We start from the raw sequence: 22,067 nt of genomic DNA on the forward strand, positions 1-22,067 counted from the left end.
TGCAGTGAGCTGAGATCGCACCACTACACTCCAGCCTGGGAGACAAAGTGAAACCCAGTCTCAAAAGAAAAAAAGAAAAAGAAAAAGAAAAAAAAAAGAAAGAATTGCTGGCAGCCACCAAAGCTAGGAGAGAGGCAGATTCTCCTTCAGAGCCTCCAGCAGGAGCCCTACATTTATGTTGTTTTAAGCTCATAGTAATATGTTATGGCAGCTCAGGAAATCAGTACAGGGCCACTAGGTATTTTTGTTGCTACTGTCCTTAGTTCTACCACTATATTTTGTTTCTGCTGTTTGTTCTTCATTCTCTGAACTAATCCTGTTAGAATTTTATTCTCTTAGTATTTGACCATTTCTACCTAGCTGAACATGTTCATTAACTTCTTTTTTTTTTTTTTTTTTTTTTTGAGATGGAGTCTTGCTTTGTCACCCAGGCTGGAGTGCAGTGGCGCAATTTCAGCTCACTGCAACCTCCGCCTCCAAGATTCAAGCAATTCTGATGCCTCAATCTCCCAAGTAGCTGGGATTACAGGTGTGCACCACTATGCCTGGCTAATTTTTGTATTTTTAGTAAAGACGGAGGTTTGCCATGTAGGCCAGGCTAGTCTTGAACACCTGGCCTCAAGTGATACGCCTGTCTCAGCCTCTTAAAGTGCTGGGATTACAGGCGTGAGCCACTGCGCCTGACCAGAAAACTGAAACTTTGAGAATTTAATGAACATTGGCCGGGCGGGGTGGCTCACACCTGTAATCCCAGCACTTTGGGAGGCTGAGCAGAAGGATGGCTTGAGCCCAGGAGTTTGCGACCAGCTTGGGCAACATGGCAAGACCCCATTCCTACCACACACACACACACACACACCCCCCCACACAAGCTGATGCAGTGGTGCATGCCTGTAGTTCCAGGTACTCAGGAAGTTGAGGCGGGAGGATTGCTTGAGCCCAGGAGGTCAAGGCTGCAGTGAGCTATGATCACACCACTGTACTCCAGCCTGTGGGACAGGGCAAGACCCTGTCTCTTAAAAAAATAAAAATAAAAAAGTAAACAAAGTTTCCATTTCCTTGTCTGCAGAACGAGTGTGAGTTCCTATGCCTGGGGTTAGTTGTGAGGATTAAATGAGTCCATACATGTAAATGCTTTAGAACAGTACCCAGCACATAACAAATGCTGTATTCATGTCATTACCATTATTACTAGGTACTGCTCACACTTTCCAAGGGGTGGCTCTGCTGGTAGCTTCTTCAAAATTAATGGTTCATTTTCTTCCATCAGGGTTATTGATGAAATGTTGCATCAGTCTTGGATCTTGGGCGACGGTGTGAGAAAGTCTTTGTATGGGTCCTGGGATAAATTCTGAACTAGGTTTTCAGCAAATCCCCTTATGATCTCTCCCAACAAATGGAAAACCTTAGTGGTGTTAAAATTAGTCATGGTTTACCTCCATGGGTTGGAGATGAGCAAAGGGCTCCCAGGCCATTGGTTGGTCCACCATCGAAGCCAATTTACTGTTCTTCATTCCACAGCTTCAGCCTAACTTTAGGTGTCCTTTTGCATGCGTGGGCCATTGGTCATACGGAGACTGAGCAAAAAACTGTAGGAGGCTTATAAAAAACCCATTGACATGTTTGGAAAGACAGAAGTCCACACTGTGTTGATGTGTGGTTAGCAGCATCTTCTTCACTGCCTGACTACGTATGAAACTGACTTTAGGCCTTGCCACCACTTTCTTTCTCAAAGAAATATGAAGAAATTATGTAGAATAATAAATATGGAGCTTCCACATAGTAAGTTTAATGGAATGAGTTTAGAACTTTTCACCTCTTTAATGGGTTGTGAGCTAACCTAAGAGTATTTTTTATCCATAATTTGCAATGCACTGAGGAACAGCTAAGCAAAACAAAATCAAAAGCCTCATCAAAGCTAAGAAAGATTGCAGCTTTTATTCCTTCTATTTACAAAGCCCTTCAATGTCACTGAAGGCTAAGTCTCTGGCTCCCCTCTTTATCAAGCCATGCTGCCTGTGCATCTGCTATGGACTCAATGTTTGTGTCCTCCCTAAATCCATCACTGAAATCCCGGTCTCCAAGGTAATGGTCTTAGGAGGTGGGGCCTCTGGGAGGTGATTAGGTCATGAGTGTAGAACCCTCATTAATGGGATTAGTGCTCTTATAAAAGAGACCGAGTGGCTCATGCCTGTAACCCCAGCACTATGGGAGGCTGAGATGGGTAGATTACCTGAGGTCACGAGTTTGAGACCAGCCTGGCCAACATGGAGAAACCCCATCTCTACTAAAAATACAAAAAGTTAGCCAGGCGTGGTGACGGGCACCTGTAATCCCAGATACTCAGGAGGCTGAGGGAGAAGAATTGCTTGAACCCAGGAGGCAGAGGTTCTAGTGAGCCGAGATCGCACCACTGTACTCCAGCCTGGGCAACAAGAGCTAAATTCTGTCTCAAAAAAAAAAAATAAATCAATGAGAGACCCGAGAGCTCTTTTGCCCCTTCTACCCTGTGAGGGCGGCAAAAAGACAGCTGTCTGTTAATGAGACAACAGGGCCTCACCAATGTGGAATCTGCCAGCACTTTAATCTTGGACTTCCAGCCTCCAGAACTGTTAAGACATAAATTCCGGTTGTTTATAAGCCACCCAGCTTATGGTATTTTGTTATAACAGCCCAAATAGACTAAGACAATATTCTTTTTATTATTTTAAAAAAGAAATTGAAGGATTCTAAAACACATAATTTAAGCCTAGAGATTTGTGATTTCCAGAATCATCTGAGACTTAGGAGGTCTGAGCATTTGATATGGTTTGGCTGTGACCCCACCCAAATCTCAACTTGAATTGTATCTCCCAGAATTCCCTCATGTTGTGGGAGGGACCCAGGGGGAGGTAATTGAATCATGGGGGTTGGTCTTTACCATGCTATTCTCATGATAGTGAATAAGTCTCATGAGATCTGATGGGTTTATCAGGGGTTTCTGCTTTTGCTTCCCCCTCATTCTCTCTTGCTGCCACCATGTAAGACATGCCTTTCGCCCTCCACCATGATTACGAGACCTCCCCAGCCATGTGGAACTGTAAGTCAAATTAAACTTCCTTTTCTTCCCAGTCTTGGGTATGTCTCTATCAGCAGTGTAAAAACAGACTAGTACAGCATTCATCTATGTATTATCCAAAGGGCCTCTGTTGTGACTTCACCCAGTTCCATTCATCATATTTATATGGTCTCTTGACATGAGAATATAGTTTTATGTGTATATCATTTTTTTAAAAATCAGTAAGCAATTTAATGTTTTCCCCTGGTAAAGTGTTTTGTATGTTGGCAAATCAGGGACTTGATAATGAGTGCAGTACTGGATATTGAGCTAAGTCAGTTAATTGGGCTTCGGCTCTTTAGAAGGGTTTGGTGAAGCTCTGCTTATGGGTAATTGAGGCTTCAGGTTGCCAAGAGTTGGGTGACTAAGAGGTAGCTGTTTTGGAGCAAGGGTAAAATTTTAATTAGATGATGAGCATTCTCAAAGGGCATGTAGCAATTTTCTGAACTGCATAATCTAATGGTTCGAAATTTAGAAAGTAGTGATGTCATCTCTCCATCTTTTAAAAGAACACACATCTGCCTCTGTAATCATTTTGTTTATTATTTTTAATAACAGCAACAGGCCAATGCTAAGTGATGTGATGATCAGGAAAGAAATAGGCCCCGGGGATATGTGAAACAGTTTCAGCTCTACAGAGTTGTGTTTTCTTGATGAAATTTCTGGCAAAGTCTTCTTTCCATGTTTTCAAAGTCTCCTCTTCCTCCTCGTTGTCAGTTCATTTCCTGTTTCAACCTTCCAAGGCATTTACCTATGTTAAAATGAACTGAGTTCAAATATGGTCCTTCCCAGATAAAAACTTGTGAATATCTCTTTTCTTGATTGATTTTAGTGAAATATATGCTGAAAGAAGTAGGAAACTCACTGAGAATGTCAAACATAATCTGCAGGTCATTATACACTCAGAGTTTACAGAGGGTAGGAATGATATCCATTAATACTATAACGAATCTGTTTGCTTGCAGAGTGGCTTTCTGACTTGCTGTCAGCCTGTGTCTGTTCCACACTTACACTTTTTGACATTTAAAATGCTTCTTAATAAATCTTAGTCAGTTATTATTATTATTATTTTCGTTTGCATTGGAAAACAGCATTCTTCCTTACCTTCCATAGAAAGGGTGCAAGCAGGTCTACTGGCACCCACCTGCCTCACAGTGCCTGGAGCTTAATAGATGCTGAGTGATGCATAAATATAATGGATGAATTCATGTAATAAATCCTCTTTTTATTTATTTATTTTTTATTTTTATCGTTTTTTTTAGAGGCAGGGACTTGCTGTGTTGCCCAGGCTGAAGTGTAGTGGTACCATCATAGCTCATTGAAGCCTAAAATTCCTGTTCTCAAGTGATCCTCCCGCCTCAGCCTCTGGAGTAGCTGGGACTACAGGCGGGCACCACCATGGCCAGCTAATTTTTTTTGTTTGTTTGTTTTCTGAGATGGAGTCTCACTCTGTCACCCAGGCTGGTGTGCAGTGGTATGATCTTGGCTCACTGTAACCTCCGCCTCCTGGGTTCAAGCGATTCTCTTGCCTTAGCCTCCTGAGTAGCTGGGATTATAGGCACCGCCACCATGCCCACTTAATTTTTGAATTTTTAGTAAAGACGGGTTTCTCCATGTTGGCCAGGTTGGTCTCGAACTCCTTACCTCAAACGATTGGCCTCCCAAAGTGCTGGGATTACAGGCGTGAGCCACTGTGCTCAGCCGGCCAGCTAATTTTTAAAATTGTTTTAGAAAAGGGAGTCTCCCTATGTTGCCCATAATCACACAATATGCAACCATTTGTGTCTGGTTTCTTTCACTTAGCATAATGTTTTAGGGATTCATCTTTGCTGTAGAACTTCATTTTTTTTTATGGCTGAAAAATATTCCATTGTATATATATACCACAATGTGTTTATCTATTCATCTTTTGATGGACATTTGGGCTGTTTCCATCCTTTAGCTATTGTGGATTGTGCTGCTATGAATATGGGATGTACGCGTATTTGTTTGAGCCCCCGTTTTCAATTGTTTTGGGTATCTATCCAGAAGTAGAATTGCTTGCTCATATGGTAATTCTATGTTTAGCTTTTTGAAGAACTGTAGAGCTGTTTCCCACAGCAGCTGAACCATTTTACATTACACCAGCAATGTACAAGGGTTCTTGTTTCTCCACATCCTCCTCAACACTTGTTTTCTTCCTTTTTATTAAGAAAAAAAAAAATATATATATATATATATATATATGGCTATCCTAGTAGGTGTAAAGTGGCACCTCATTGTGTTTTTTTTCTTTTTTTTTTTTCCTTATTATTGTTATTATTTTTTAATAGAGACCAGGTCTCACCATGTTCCCCAGGCTAATCTCTAACTCCTGGGCTCAAGTGATCCTCCTGCCTTAGCCTCCCAAATTCCTGGGATTACAGGTATGAGCCACCACGCCTGGACTCATTTGGTTTTGTTTTTTTTTTTTTTCTGAGACATAATCTTGCTCTGTTGCCCAGGCTGGAGTGCAGTGGCATGATGTCAGCTCACTGCAACATCCACCTCCTGGGTTCAAGCAATTCTCCTTCCTCAACCTACCGAGTAGCTGGGATTACAGGCATGCACCACCACACCTGGCTAATTTTTGTATTTTTAGTACAGACAGAATTTTGCCATGTTGGCCAGGCTGGCCTCGAACTTCTGACCTCAGATGATCCACCCAGCTCGGCCTCCCAAAATGCTGGGATTACAGGCGTGAGCCACCGTGCCCAGCCTCATTGTGTTTTTGATTTCCACTTCCCTAATGACTAATGTTGAGCATCTTTTCATGTGTTTGTTGGACATTTATGTATTATTCTTGGAGAAATATCTATTTAAGACCTTTGCCCATCTTTAGTTTGGGTTGTTTGTCTTTTTGTTGTTGAATTGCAGGAGTTTTAAAACTATATCCTGGATACTAGAACCTTATCAGATCTATTATTTGCAAATACTTTCTCCCATTCTATAGGTTGTCTTTTCACTTTCTTGATAATGTCCTTTGAAGCACAAAAGGTCTTAATTTTGGCTTTGTGCTGTGGTTTCTGAGCACTTTGGGAGGCCCAAGCAGGAAGACAGCTTGAGGACGGGAGGTAAAAGCTGCAGTGAGCTATGACGCTATGATCTGGCCACTGCACTCCAGCCTGGGTGACAGAGTAGGACTTTGTCTCTAAAGAAAGAAAAAAAGAAAGAAAAAAATTTAAAATTTTAATGAAGTCCAATTTATCGATTTTTTCCTTTGGCTGCTCATGGTGTCCTGAAGCTTTTTAAAATGACAGGATCCTAGCACTTGTGAAGGCTGTGTCATGGGTGTGTCCTCAACCTTGGAAAAATAAACTTTCTAGGTTAATTGAGAGCTGTCTTAGATTTTCTGGGTTCACAAACCTTAGGAGAAAACTAGATTCTTTCAAGAAGGTAACCTGTACCTTAAAGTCAAAACTGTGAAAGTATGGATGTAACAGCTCTTTTGAAATAATTAGAAGGATACAAGGGCCAGAAGGAGCCTCATATATCACTTAGAAAAGGTTCTGGAGGAATTTTACTTTAATACAAATTAAACACCAGTGGCAGAATCATAAACATTTTCAAACTAACATAGATTAGAAAGGATGGGATTTGGGGATTATTATTTTTATAATCACATCAGAAGGGCTTGAGAAAAAGTTTGTGGAAAATAAATACATTTCAACATTGTTCTCTGATAATTCATTTTGACAACTACTGTGTTCATTTTGATAACTACTATATCACTTTATAAATGATGAAACTATTCCAAATGTAATGACTGTACTTTTCACAGTTTGTATGCCTATAATTTATGCAATGCCACACAATCAACCAAACAGCTCTTAACTTTATTTTTACTTCAGTGTATTATTTAGAAATTATATAAGGAGGCCAGGTGCGGTGGCTCACGCCTGTAATCCCAGCACTTTGGGAGGCCAAGGCGGGTGGATCACAAGATCAGGAGATCGAGACCATCCTGGCTGAAACCCATCTCTACTAAAAAAAAAAAAAAAAAAATTAGCCGGGCATGGCGGCATGTGCCTGTAGTCCCAGCTACTCGGGAGGCTGAGGCAGGAGAATGGCATGAACCTGGGAGGCAGAGCTTGCAGTGAGCCGAGATCACGCCATTGCACTCCAACCTAGGTGACAGAGTGAGACTCCATTGCAAATAAAAAAATATATATATATATAAGGAATAAAAGCCCTACAGTTTACTTTCTGGTTCTTGGTTATTATCAAAGGGTATTGGAATGTTAAGCTGGTGTAGTAGCTTTAAAAGTGGAATTTAAGGCCAGGCATGGTGGCTCACGCCTGTAATCCCAGCACTTTGGGAGGCTGAGGCGGGCGGATCACAAGGTCAAGAGATCGAGACCAGCCTGGCCAACATGGTGAAACCTCGTCTCTACTAAAAATACAAAAATTAGCTTGGCGTGGTGGTGCGAATCTGTAGTCTCAGCTACTCAGGAGACCAAGGCACAAGAATCACTTGAACCTGGGAGGTGGAGGTTGCAGTGAGCCGAGATTGTGCCACTGCACTCAAGCCTGGCGACAGAGCGAGCCTCCATCTCAAAAAAAAAAAAAAAAAGAGTGGAATTTAGTTAAGTTTGGGGGACAGAAAGAAGCCACGGCTCTCCTGCCTTCTTCCAAATATACTGAACTTCTGATATGTTTGATCAAATTAAATGCTCATGGTCTGGCATGATTACAGGTGCAAGCCTATAATCCCAGCTACTAGGGAGGCTGAGGCAGGAGGATGACCTAAGCTTGAGGCTACAGTGCACAATTATTGTGCCTGTGAATAGCCACTGCACTCCACCTTGGGTGATATAGTGAGACCCCCATCTCTACACACACACCCACACACACACACACACACACACACACACACGAAGAAGAACATAGACACATCAAATGTGAGCCATTTTGCTGACTTGGGCATACAATAAGTCCATATCTCTGGGTTCTAAAGATGTACCAATCTTGCAGTGAGCCGAGATCACACCACTGCACTCCAGCCTGGTCAACACAGCAAGACTCTGTCTCAAAAAAAAAAAAAAAAAATAGTAGGCCAGGTGCAGTGGCACACTCCTGTAATCCCAGCACTTTGGGAGGCCAAGGCGGGCAGATCACTTGAGGCCAGGAGTTCAAGACCAGCCTGGCCAACATGGCGAAACCCCGTCTCTACTAAAAAATACAAAAATTCACCAGGCGTGGTGGTGCATTCCTGTAATTCCAGCTACTCAGGAGGCTGAGGCAGGAGAATCACTTGAACCCAGGAGGCTGCGGTTGCAGTGAGCCGAGATTGTGCCACTGTACTCCAGCCTAGGCAACAGAGCGAGACTCCATCTCAATAAATAAATAAATATAAAAAATAAAGATGTGCCAATCAAACAAGCGTTTGCTCTGTAGATGAGGTGAGTGTTCCTGATCAGATAGTATATTCAATAAAATAAGCATGTCATCAAACTAACTTTCTTGGCCTTTGTTCTTTGGTTGAAAAACTCCCGTTGACCTCATGAATACCACATTTATTAACGCCGGAAGATAACAGATAGCTAATGCAACATAAATGTCTGTGGCTTTAAAAATACATATTATTATGTGTGCAGTCTACAAACACTTTCCTGAAATTGGCCTTCTGTGTGCAGTGATTTAAACTTTTCAACTTGGACGCTTTTCCTACTGGGGGCTGTAAAGATGAGAACTCAGCCCTTACTCTTCAGTGTTTCTCACTCCCATCTCCCCTACTTTGGAATGAAACACAATATCTTAAGCAAACAGAGCCCAAAGAGGCTGATCATTGGCTCTCATTGTCCCCTGATACTGCAGCCCCGCCCCTTTGGCTTGTGCTGACTAGCTGTTTATATTTTAGTAAGGGCCACCCTTTAACTCGGCAGCTTGACGACTATAATGGGCCCAATTGTCTGCGGGCTGCGGGGAGCTGAGTCCCCAGATTGGAGGAGGCTGGCTCTGGTCTTGGATGCACAGGAGTGGCCGTTATGGAACGCAGGTAAGGACGCTTCTCAATGTGTGATAATTCTTTTTCTGGGCCAGCTGGTTAATCTGGGGCTGGGAGAAACAAGTTGTGATTGAGTTGCTACTTTTTCCTGGTTTTAATTTTTTGCCTGCTGAAGATGGAAGGAAAAGACTGGGATTTGCTGACAAAGCTCACAGTGAGCTCTGTCAATCCAGGCAGGAAGAGAGTAAGGAAGCAAAAAATCGCGGGAGAGACACAGCTGGATTTGACACCAAAGCAACAAGAATGTTCCAGTGATGTTGTGAGACTCAAATGCTGTTTTATTTCCTAACATAGCTAGTCACAGTCAGGAGCTTAGCTGTGCCTCTCCGGGGTTTCTGTAAGCCAGCTGCTAGCCGATGTAACTCAGTCGACCCCGTTTGAAAGGACCTAATATCTGCTAGTATTTTCAAAGGGCAAACTGTAGTAGTCTTGCATGTTATAAATAGGTCTATTCAGAAATGTGGGAACAGTTTAGAGCAGACAGGAGACTGTAAAGTTTTACTGCCCCATAAAAGTGCTCAAAGGGTACTATGTCCCTCTGCCATGGGGCTGTGGAATGAAGGAATAGCCCCAGGTGAATAGAGCGTTTGTCCTTGACTACCCAAGTGAGAAGTCATCAGAGCCTGGGGACGCCATGTGAGTCGGGGGTGAAGCCTGACGTGGGCTCAGCCAGCCACACCTCTGACGTGGGCTCAGCCAGCCACACCTCGGGGTGCTTGCTGGTTTCCGGGGTGTGAAAGGGTGAGGGTGGAAAACCACTCAGGCACCGGTCTTTGGTGCCTGCTTTGTCTCTTGGCTGGCCCATTCGGTGCTCAGTGAGGCACCTGTCGTAGCTCACGGAGTGCGCAAAGGGCAAGGAAAGGGTTGTGCTGTCATTACGACCTGCAAGGTGGGGAGGGGGCTACAACAGCTCGAGTCCTGGGAATTGCTTTAGAAAGTCCTCCTCCTCCTCCTGCTGAAGAAAGGAATCACCTACGGCAGCTTTGATCAGGTAAGTTTCTGGTGAGCCCTGTGGTGTGGAGTCAGTGAACTTGCGGTTTGTGTTTGTTATCGACAGGAGCCTGATAAAATGAAAAGGTGAAGTTTAATTTTTAGATAAAGCTAGAGGTGAACCATGGGACTTTAATACATTTAATGCTTTGAAAGTCTCCCCACCTATCCAAATTCCCACAACTTGTATCTATTATCTAGGTACACCTTGTTTAAAGCCACCATGCTGTTTGCGGATCCTGGAGGTATTAAGTCAGAATACAAAGGGTATTTTTCAAATGAATTTGACGCCAAGCAACATGAATGCTTGAACCCATTGTATGAAAACAGGCAGTCTCTAAGTGAGGCCAAGGTCTCCTGGAGCAGTCCTAGAGCCCTGGAGAGGGATGAGTCGCCCACGAGGAGGTCCTGACAAGGAATGGAACTTCTGACTCTGCCAGTGAACTTTTGACTCTCTCAGGTGGGGTGGAGGCTCCAAAGGGAAAGGACAGGTGTGCATCATTCACCCTCCAGGCCCACCGCAGGCCTCACAAATCCCATTTGGTCAGGTCAATGCATTCTCACCTTCCCGCCTAACTAGGTGTCCCACAGTTTAACTCAATTCTGACACTAACTGCAGTGAGTGCAGACCCTGAGGTTTAAGGGCTCAGTCCTACCAGGCTGCCCGACCACAGAGGCCTGTTGCAGGCTGAAGGTTGTCACTTGTGCTTCTGACCAGCTGGCTATCCATGAGAAGTTCTCACGATCCTTTCTCAGGTAGATTACAAGCTGTGTAACTTTGTCTAACTTTGTGCTATAAGTTGGAGATTGACTTCTTGGGGTCACTCTTTTGTTAGCATGGCTCACGGAACTCAGGGAGACACTTAATTCCATTTACCAGTTTGTTATAAAGGGTATTACAAAGGATACAGATGAATGAATACATACAGCCAGGTGAAGAGATGGCTAGGGAGGGTCTTGGAGCTTTCATGCCCTCTCCGGGCGCCACTCTCCCAGCATCTCCACGTGTTCGGCTATCCAGAAGCCCTCCAGAACCGCTCCTTCGGGTTTTTATGGAGGCCTCATTACAAAGGCATGATTGATCAAACCATTGGCCATCGGTGATTGAGTCAACCTCCTGCCCCTCTTTGCTCCCTGGAAACAGGGTCAGGGGGTGTATATGGGTGGAGTAGGGATAAAGGGGCTGAAAGTTCCAACTCTCTAATCACTTGCTTGGTTCCCCTGGCAACCAGCCCCCTCCAGAGGCAATCCGGGAGCCCTCAGTCGTCAATCATCTCATTAGCATACAAAAAGGCTCTTTATCACTTTGTACATTCCAAGGGTTTTTCTTTCTTTCTTTTTTAAATTTGAGACAGGGTCTTGCTCTGTCACCCAGGCTGGAGTGCAGTGGCATGATCACGGCTCACTGCAGCCTTAACCCCTTGGGCTCAAGCGATCCTCCAGACCCTCCCGCCTCAGCCTACCAAAGTGCTAGGATTACAGGTGCATGCCCCCATGCCCAGCCAATTGCAAGGATTTTAAGAACTATGTGCCAGGAAGCAGAGACAAGACCAAATATATATTTCTTATTATAAATCACAATATCACACCTTCCTCATGATTCACACTTCAGGTCACTTACTCACTGTGTAACTCTGTGCAAGTTCCCTAACCTCTCTGTGCCCCAGTTCCCTTATCTGTAAAATTCGCTAAATCCCAGGAACAGCCAGCCACACTGGTAGGCCTATGCGGTGCAGTGACTGATGGGGGACGGACGACACACAGAGGCAGAAGCCAAAGAACACGGGTTTAAAAACATGGGTTTAAGAGCAAGAGCTTTGATTCAGACAAACCTGGAGTCGAGCCTCACTTTCGTTGTTTTACTTGTGTGTTATTGGGCAAGTTACCGAATCTCCCTAAGTCTGAATTCCTTCAGCAAAATAATGGGGATGACAATCTGTTTCACTGGATGATTGTGAGGTTTAAATGTGGTCATGCATCAAAGTTCCTTATACAGCACTCAGTGCACAGGAAATACTCAACGAATATTAATTATTTTATCATGACTGGTGCCAGCATCCAACGACAGTCCTAAATACCGTCTAAGTTTACCAAATGTCTCTCTGATTTACTGGTGACATTGGAGAAAGGAAATGCTAAGAGAATGCAGTGCAGTGGAAAGAAGGGCGAGCTGGACATCAGCATTCTGGTCTCCATCCGGGACTGGCCAGCAGGTGGCTCTGGAAAAGGGAGTCCTTCAGAGTCACAGTTTTCTATCTGTCCTGAGGCGTGATCTTCAAAGTCCATTCTAGCTTCTATCTATGACTTTAGATCTGACGGAAATCTCCCCGGAGGAACTCATGAGCCGTAAGTTAAACGTGGTTTGAAATCACCCTTGAGCTCCTTGCTGATCATGCTTATCCATGTTGAAGGCTCATCCAGGAATAATAGATGGGTCTTGTGTGTGATTTGAAAAGTTCACATCTGGCCGGGTGCAGTGGTACACACCTGTAATGTCAGCACTTTGAGAGGCCAAGGTGGAAGGATTGCTTGAGGCCAAAAGTTCAAGACCAGCCTGGGCAACATAGTGAGACCTTGTCTGTAAGAAATAAAAATAAAAAATTAGCCAGTCATGGTGGTACACACCTGTGGTCTCAGCTACTCAGGAGGCTGAGGCAGTAGGATCACTTGAGCCTGGGAGGTAGAAGCTGCAGTGAGCTATGATTGTGCCAGTGCACTCCAACCTGGGCAAGACCTTGTCTCAAAAAGAAAGTACACTTTTTATTTTCACAGGAGGTAATGATACATTCAAGTTGGTTACTTTACACAAGAAGAAATTTGTGTAATTTCTTTGTGTAAGAAAATTACACAATTTGTCTTTATCTAAAATTTGTCTTTATCTAAAATTATAATAATTTTATTATTTAATAAATAAATAAATAAATCTAAAACTCATTTATCTAAAATTTGTGTTTATCTAAAATTTTCATAGTAAATTGTATGAAAAATATAATATCCCGTAGATGTGTCAAGACCAGAACATAGGTCAAACAGAGCTGAACTTGAGTCCCAGGTCTGCTGGTTGACTGCTAGTGACCTTGGGCAAGTCACTCACCCTCTCCAGTTCTTGTTTTCCTTACCTGAAAATGGGAACGATATTGTCTGCCTTATCGGGCTATGATGAGAATGGAAAGCTGGAACATGTAGACTGCCCTCCATAGTGCTTGGCATGGGGTCGTTCCTTTTCCCTCCCAGATGGAACACCGCATCCATCCCGATGGAAGTTTCTAGATGATGCTCCAGAGGATTCCAAGCAGAGAACATTTACAATTTCCATACATTACAAAAGTGTGAGCCTGCAAGGCTAGGTCTGGAGCTGGGAGCACATCTGGAGCAGTGGGTGGGTACTGAGAACCATATCCACACACACAAAGAAGTGTGTTCATTTAGAAGATCCAGCATCAATTCCTTCTTCCTAAGATTTGACAAGACTGGAGTCATTTCTTCACCAGGCCCATTTTATGAAAAGCCCTGGGAAAACTGAGGTCCAGCAGCCAAAGATCTAACACAATGGAATCAGGAAAAATGGTGGACAGGCCCCTGAAGGCACGTAAGGAGCAGGGAGCCTGGTGACCTTGGTGCACCCAAAGCCTCCCTAACTAGAGTAACGGAACACCAATGTGGTTTACATTCATAATCCCTTGCATTTGAGAATTTTTATATCTACTTAAATTTTCAAACAAGGGACACTCACACCACCTCCCACACTTATTAGCATGCTGTTTTATCACTCCGATATGTTCAAGGGACCCACCCCCATAAAAGATGGAATATGAATCAGAAAACTCAACTGGAATTGCACTCCCTAGAGTGGCCCTGGGAGTTGTTTAGATATGCATAGTCTCACCTCAAGGCACCTGCTGGGAACAAGATCCCTTATCACACCTCCAGTCCTGCTCAGCTTTTTAAGGGAGCATTTCCTGATATGTAGGTCTTTAACTACCAGGTGTATTTGCCCACTGTCCACCTGTGCCTTCAAGTACTGTACTTAACAAGTTGGAACTGAGAGAATGGTACACTTCACATTTTGCAACTGTTATGCAAATAGAACTTCAGTGAAATTCCTCAAACTATTGACTCTAGAAACCATGGGAGACAAAGGGTCAGTGTCTGACTTCACAAACGTTACCAACTTGAAAAATGAGATCTATTCCTTAGTGTGTGGGAGGAAGACATTTAAATCTGTAGTACCCTCAAAGCCTCACTCTAAACCTGGTCTGGCACTTTTCAATGTGTGTTCTTTGATATGGTAAGTAGCTAAGTATATCCCACCAGAGACCTTCCAAGGATGGGTTTTTTCCTCCATATGACCTCTCTCACTCTTTGCAGGAGAATAAAATAGAGTTTCAACTGAACTTTGAAGCTGTAACCTGATCTCAGAATCATGCACCACAAAGAGCATTTGTGCTTTTCAAGATACTTTCAAATCCATATAGTTTTCCAAGATATTCCTAGTTGCCACATTGGGTGATTTAATTTTTTTTTTTTTGAGATGGAGTCTCACTCACTCTGTCGCCCAGGCTGGAGAGCAGTGGCGAGATCTCGGCTCACTGCAACTTCCACCTCCCAGGTTCAAGTGATTCTTCTGACTCAGCCTCCCAAGTAGCTGGGATTACAGACACCTGCCACCACGCTTGGCTAATTTTTGTATTTTTAGTAGAGACAGGGTTTTGCCATGTTGGCCAGGCCGGTCTCTAACTCCTGACCTCAGGTGATCTGCCTGTCTTGACCTCCCAAAGTAATGGGATTTCAGGCGTGATCCACCGTGTCTGGCCTGGGTGACTTAATTTTAAATGTAGGGACATCAAGCAAAATGTTGCTGAGGAGTCTCTTTCGCAGCAAAAGTCCTGTGAAATCTGCAAGGCCATCTTTTTCATGGGTCCTCAAATGTTTCACAGGCAACTGGGCAATAATTGCATTTCCAGGAATACCAAATGGAGCCAAATCCTTTTAATAGCTCACTGACATGCAGGTTATTCCACTGGGGACCAAAAGAAAAGAACTAGAGCTCTCAAAATATTTGATTCTTGATTTGTGCTCTTCACTGGATGATTCTATTTTCTTGAGAGCATTTTTAATGAAATAGCAGCAATCAGTGATTTCTTAGAAATGTGGCCCCTTTAAATACACCTTCAATGAGGCTAGCTCTTGTGTTTCCTGGACACTCTGTGTGTTCTGGACATACTGGAGGAACAGCATAAATATTAATGCTGGCCATTACAAAAAGAAAATGAAAAGACCCCATAAGGCAGCAGTGACCCTAGAAGCCCCAGAAGTCGTGTTGGAACAGTGACAAGGAAAGATAGTGACAAGATCTGAAAAAAGCAGCTCTCTTCCCACACTCAACACATGCAGTAAACCCAGACATGCAGGGCACCATTGTCTGAGTTGTCACTGGAGGGCTGGGAGGAGACAGGGGATGGGGCAATGGCAGCCTGCCCACCCCTCCTCATCACTGTCCAGGGGCATTCAGGAAACCCAGGCTTCCAATATGAGGCTGCCTTTTTTTCTCATAAGCCATGCTCACCAGGAATCCATAGCGGCCATCTGCACACCGACCTGGTGGTGTCTCAAGCTTCCAGGTGTGGTTTTGGGGGCAGGGTCCTTGGGGAAGGGGGTGCTGCTGACAGTGAGGTAACCTGAGGTCAGCTCTGGACAGGGCTGGGTGGAAGAAGAGTGTAGTGACTGCTGATCCCTGTCCTTTCTAGGAATTGGGGTTACTGGGTCAGAGAAACATCTCAATACCTTCCAGGCTTCCAAGGCTGGTTGTAAACCTGCTCCTTGATAAAAGAAACCACATCCAACCTTTAGGAGCAAGGTGGGGCAACATGGGAGCAGATCCTAGTTCATTTGTTGGTTTGTTTTTGCTTGCCTGCTTGCTTTTTTCTTTTCCTTTTTTTTTCTTTTTTGAGACAGGGTTGCACACTGTTGCCCAGGTTGGAGTGCAGTGGTGCAATCATGGCTCACTGCAGCCTTCACCTCCCAGACAGGTGATTCTCCCACCTTAGCCTCCCAAGTACCTGGGACTACAGGTATGCACCACCATGCCTGGCTAATTATTTTTTATTTTTTTGTAGATATGGGATTTTACCACGTTGCCTGGACTAGTCTCTGAACTCCTGGGCCCAAATAATCTGCCCACCTGGGCCTCCCAAAGTGCTGGATTACAGGCATGAACCACCTCACCCAGCCTACAAATTCTTATATGACAATTTGAATCTCTGCTTGGATTTGTTTTATCCTCTCTTGTGCTTGTAACTCAAACTTTAATACTTGAAAAGGTTCATCAAAATTTAAATATACTTTTCTAAATCTGTGAGAAGGCTGTCTCCCAAAATGGTTTGTTACTGCACATCTTTTCCCCTGGTAGATGGAAATATCCTTTCTCTATTCTCTTTCCCTTAGTCTTTCAAAAACTCAGAGTGAGGAGGAAGTGCCTGCTTCTAGCTTCTGGCGGTAGGCTACATTTCCCAGCCTGTCAGAATGGCCTCTCTGCAGGCTTCAACCCTTATGAGAAATAAAGCTGTCCTTTAGCAAAGTCATCAAGCTAAGTGTCTGTCAACAGATGATGATTAAAGTGTGGTACATATACACCATGGAATAGTACTCAGCCATAAAAAGAATGAAATCATGCCTTTGGCAGCAGCATGGATGAACCTGGAGGCCGTTATCCTAAGTGAAATGAGGCAGAAACAGAAAGCCAAAAACTGCATGTTCTCAGTTATAAGTGGGAGGTACACAGTGGGTATGTGTGGACATAGAGAGTGGAATAATAGGCATTGGAAGCTCCAAAAGGTGGGAAGATGGAAGGGGATAAAGGATGAAATATTGCCTATTGGGTATAATGTACATTACTCAGATGATGAGTACACTAAAAGCCCAGACTTCGCCATTTTGCAATATTTCCATGTAAGAAAACTGCACTTGTGGTGGTGTATGCCTGTGGTCCCAGCTATTCAGGAGGCTGAGGAGAGATAATTGCTTGAGCCTGAGAGTTCGAGGCAGTGAGCTGTGATCGCACCACTGCACTCCAGCCTGGGCGACGAAGCAAGACTCTGTCTCTAGGAAAAAAAGAAAAAGAAAGAAAGAAAAAGAAAAGAGGTGGATGCAGACTGGAGATTTAGGAAAGCCTTTTCAGCTCCTTTCTCTTGCCAAGTCTTGTTTGTGGCTTTGGTGGGTGGTTTTGTTTGGGGGCCTGTCTTCTTTATTCCCTTTTTTTTTTTCTCTTAATGAAAGCAGTCTGTTCTGGTACTGCAGTGAAACAACTCTTTCCAGTTCCTTTGCATGGTGGTTGTGCACGTAGCCTCCAGGCCTGGGCTTGCATCAGTCATTTTGTCTATTCATACAAAGGGAAATTTACGCTTTGTTCAGTTCATCTCCTACAAGGGCACGTACTTTCACAGCTACTGCCTGGGAAGCTTTGTGTGCATGAGATATCACCGGTCTGCTAGGCTACCAACTTAACTGTAAGTGGAGAGACTAACTGATGAAGCAATGACTGTGTGCCAGGAACTGTTCTAAGTGCTTTATGTGTATGAGCCAGTCAGCCCGCTATTACTGTTCTTCTCCATTTTCAGGTGAGGAAACTGAGGCTCAGATTGTTGAGAAAATTGTCCCAAGCTGCACAGCTGGTCAGGGGCTGGCCAGCATTCAGGTTCCAGAGCCTGTGTTTTTAACCATTATGTGATGCCTCCAGGGTACATTATATTCTTTTGTATGAATGTGCAAAAATATGTCTTCATGCTTCTATTTCTGTTCATTTAACTTGTTTCAATTTTTTTCTATCATAAATAATACAGCAATGAATGTTTTTGCAATAATAGCTTATAATAATAGTTAACATTTGTTGAATTGCTAACAATGTGATGGGCTCTGTTTCAAGTTCTTTATGCATCTTAATTAATTTAATCTTTGTAGCAATCCCACTATTATTTTTTATTTATTTATTTATTTTTTGAGACAGAGTCTCGCTCTGTCACCCAGGCTAGAGTGCAGTGGCACGATTTTGGCTCACTGCAACCTCTGCCTCCCGAGTTCAAGCAATTCTCCTGCCTCAGCCTCCCAAGTAGCTGGGATTACAGGTGCATGCCACCATGCCTGACTGATTTTTGTATTTTTAGTAGAGACGGGTTTCATCATGTTAGCCAGGCTGGTCTCGAACTCCTGACCTCAGGTGACCCGCCTCGGCCTCCCAAAGTGCTGGGTTTACAGGTGTGAACCACCATGCCTGGCGAATCCTACTATTATTACTATTTAACGAATTTAATCTTTGTAACAAACCTACTAGTATTACCATTTAACAGAAGAGGGAAACGAGGCACAGGAGAGTTGGCTACATATTTTGTTCCAGATTGCACAATTAGAAAGTGGCAGCTTAGCACCGTAAGACATGGTGAGGAAAAAAGAAAAAAAAAAGTGGATGGGCTGGCATTGAAACCCGGAGCTGGTACTCTTATGATAGTGTCTAGACAATATCTGTGACCACACCTCTGATAGTGCCTCAAGAAAGATTTTTAAAGTGAAATTACTAGCGCATAAGATATAAACATTTAAAAGGTTTTTGATACATCTTACAAAAGTGCTTTTCAATAACACTGGTTGATCATGCTCATTTGCATTTCCACGAGCACTGTGTAATTGATCGAGGACTCTAAAAGTTAGATAAGCCACTGATAAATGGAGATGCTCCTCTAAGTCCCTGGGCAGTAAAACCTGACCAGCATAGCCTCCAATAACCTGCATAATGTTGAGGAGAGCTTGGATTTAAGAGATGAAGAGGGTCAAACTCTTTTCTGTCCATTTTAAAATATAAGTTTTATTTAAGAGGAACTATCTAATGCGCTGAAGACAGTATCAGGTGTCTGTAAAATTGCTTTTTGTAACTCAGAATCTTGGAACAAAAGAAACAATAAAGAAAATTTGGAACCAGAACTGTTTACCCCAAGGAAAACTTTTGTCCAAAGCAGCCTCTCAGCGTTCCACATCATTTTCATCATTATGAATAACAACAACAGCAACTAAGGTTTATATTGCACTTTTGACTGAACACATGCCTCTCTCATATTTCTTAGACCAAGCCAGTGTTTCTTGTACTTTCCTGAAGATGAGAAATACCAAGAGGTGTTGTTAGCTAGATCATCATAAATAATCAGACCTCCCCTAGGTAAGTTCTGATTTAGGAGGTCTGGGTTGGAGCCTTAAATCTGTGTTTTGACAAGCATACTAGGTGATTTTTATTTTCTGAGGATTTTGGAAACTACTAGAAAACACAATAAAATTGCTGTAATAGGTTATTTTTTCCATGTTAAGCTATTAACATTACAATGCTTGCTTTTAATTGGAATCAGGTGTTAAAGAGAAAATCTACAACGATCAGTCATTGCAACAGAAGTAACAATTATATACTAGCCTCACTTAGCATTCTTCACCCCACTGGTTCCCTAAATGTACATTTCTTAATTCTCTTGAATGTCCATTATACAGGCAGATGCAACTTGCAAATCACACTAACTCGAACATACACTTCAGTGCCTCACTAGAACCCCTAATTGGCATCTTTTTCCTAAGTCAGTATACCTGGCATATACCTGGCTAAAGTGCCACTTTCTCTTGTTTAGACCCTGAGGCTGATGTAGACTGGGAACTGATTACTGAGATCTAGACATAGCTCCTCCTCTCCTCCACATAGGCCCACCCACCAAGAATCCCTACATTGGAAACCCTTGGGGTTCAAGGATCATGAGTCTGGGACATGCCCCGTGAGATCACTGTTCAGAGCTGAAAATGCATTTCCCCATGGAAACATTGATGTTGATGTGGTGCCATTTTGCTAGAGTCCAAGTACATTTTCTGGTTTTTGTGGGCTGATCTGGGCACTTGCTGCCATTTATAATATTTCTATAAAAAAATATATCAGGCTCAAAACTACATTAGGGAGGGGCGCATCTGGAGTGTTGGAAATATCCCAATTCTTGTTCTGGATGGTGTTTTTACCCTGTTACGATCCCTTTGTGATATTTCATTGAGCTGTTGCCTTAGGATTTGTGCACTTCTCTGTTTTTAAATTATATTTATTAAAAATTTCAACGTATGGGGGTTTGCAAGAAAAAAGGTTTCTTAAATAAAACCCCTCCATATGGAATATAGCCTTTTGGAAATTAAAAACAGGCATTGAAATCTATGATTAATATAAGGAATAAGAAATCAATTATCATATTTTTTTCACACTTTGGATAGAAGATTTCAAAAGAAACCCTTTCAAGGTTCCTTTTATTTGTTTTTTCATCTGTAATTTGAGAATTAAACAGACGTTCAGTCACAATAGTCCCAAGCAATACAGTTCAAAAAACTTTTTGGCCTGTTTTTATTTTTTTGTTGTTGTTTTATGCAAGTGAGGTTTTTAGCTGGAAACTTCAAAAGCCTGAAACATATTAAAAATAAGCAGATTTATGATGAGTGGGATTTTTGGCAAGCAATTGAGAAAAATCACCAAGACTCCAAAGAGAGTTGTTCTCTTTCTGTCTTGGCTTTTTCATGTGCTCTTTCTTAATATTTGGTTTGAAGCAGTGTATGTTTGAAGCAGTGTATGAAGTTCTGTAATGTGACCTGAAGCCTCTATTGAGTAAGCATTCCTGGAGACTAAGAAACATCTTTCTATGCTAATGGATTAGTCAAAGAAGATCAATGTATCATCATTTCAAGAAAATATTACAAGAAAGTATGCTCTTACTCTAATGGAAGCCAGTAGCAATTTCCTTGTCAATTTCCCTGCTATTTTAAAATATTATTTTAGTACTTACTTTCCTATGCTGACTCTATGTTCAATCTAAAATTAATTGTTTGTCCCAGTTCACTTTCTTAGTCCCTGGACTCCAGTTGCAACTTTCATGATATTCTGTTCCTCTCCTGCAGAGGGTTTAAAGGGCTGCAGAATAAGAGGGCAACTTGTACATTCTTTTGACAAGACAAAAGGAGGCATGTTTCTCAATTCTTCCCTTAGTTTCTATCCCCAGAAGTTCTCAAGATGAATGTCCAAGTCCATTTGTGCTACTATAACAAAATGCCTGAGGCTGGCGAATTTATAGACAATAGAAATTTATTTTCAGTTCTGGAGGCTGGAAAGTTCAAGATCAAGGCACCAGGAGGTTTGGTGTGTGCTGAGGGCTGCTCTCTGATTCCAAGGTGGTGCTGTGAGCATCTTTACATTGCGAAGGGGATGGAAGGACAAGAGAGCTTGCTAGTTCCCTCAAGTCCTTTTATAAAGGCATTAATCCATTCATGAAAGGGGAACCCTCATGATCTAAACACTTCCTAAAGGCACCAACCTCTTAATACTATCACATTGGCAGTGAAGTTTCAACATATGAAGTTGGGGGCACACATTCAGCCCATAGCAATGAGATTCTGTGAGTTCTTTGATTTAGATGAACTTTGTTTAGATGAACTTTTATTTCTCCCCAAAATCTTACCATGAGCACAGTCAATACAACTGAAAATTAAGCTTTGCTGTTTCCTTTCAAAGTAGCTCTTTTTTTCTGCTCATGTTTCTGTTAAATGACATGATTTTATTTTTTAATTTGTAAAATGTTTTGGGGTTTCTGCTCATTGAATTATGGGACCCTAGACATAAAGAAGATGTAAATTCCCCAAGGAGTATACAGGGTAATAAGGAGATGAGATGCATTTACAGATAACCCAAGTACCCAGGAGGCTGGAAGTGCTGTCACTGAAATACAAAGTATATGGGATTCAGAGGAAGAGGTCATTCTCATCCATGGGTACCAGTTGAACTTCATCAGGAAGGGGCAAGATTTGGACAGGGGAAGATGAAGAAAAGGCCACCCCAGATTCAGCAGGAACAGACACTTCAAAGGCAAGAAAGTGCAGGTCAGTTGAAACTGAGGGAGTCAGTGCGAG

General features: G+C 42.8%; 1 protein-coding gene across 7 annotated transcripts in view; it reads left to right on the forward strand.

Annotated features, from left to right (window-relative positions):
- TRIM2 (tripartite motif containing 2) overlaps positions 1-22,067 on the forward strand; it is a 186,054-nt gene that overhangs the window by 42,972 nt on the left and 121,015 nt on the right. The window contains exon 1 of one of the 7 annotated variants that reach the window (XM_063664208.1): positions 8,950-9,113. The exons of 4 other annotated variants lie outside the window; for them this stretch is intronic. In XM_063664208.1, the coding sequence (XP_063520278.1) occupies positions 9,084-9,113 (30 nt within the window). In that variant the 5' untranslated portion in view covers positions 8,950-9,083. Of the gene's footprint in view, positions 1-8,949; positions 9,114-10,091; positions 10,114-22,067 lie in introns of those variants that run through there. 2 more of the 7 variants (XM_063664207.1, XM_063664212.1) reach the window with 2 other exon arrangements.

The sequence above is a fragment of the Pongo pygmaeus genome, chromosome 3 (assembly GCF_028885625.2).
Source record: "Pongo pygmaeus isolate AG05252 chromosome 3, NHGRI_mPonPyg2-v2.0_pri, whole genome shotgun sequence".
Taxonomy (NCBI): Eukaryota; Metazoa; Chordata; class Mammalia; order Primates; family Hominidae; genus Pongo; species Pongo pygmaeus.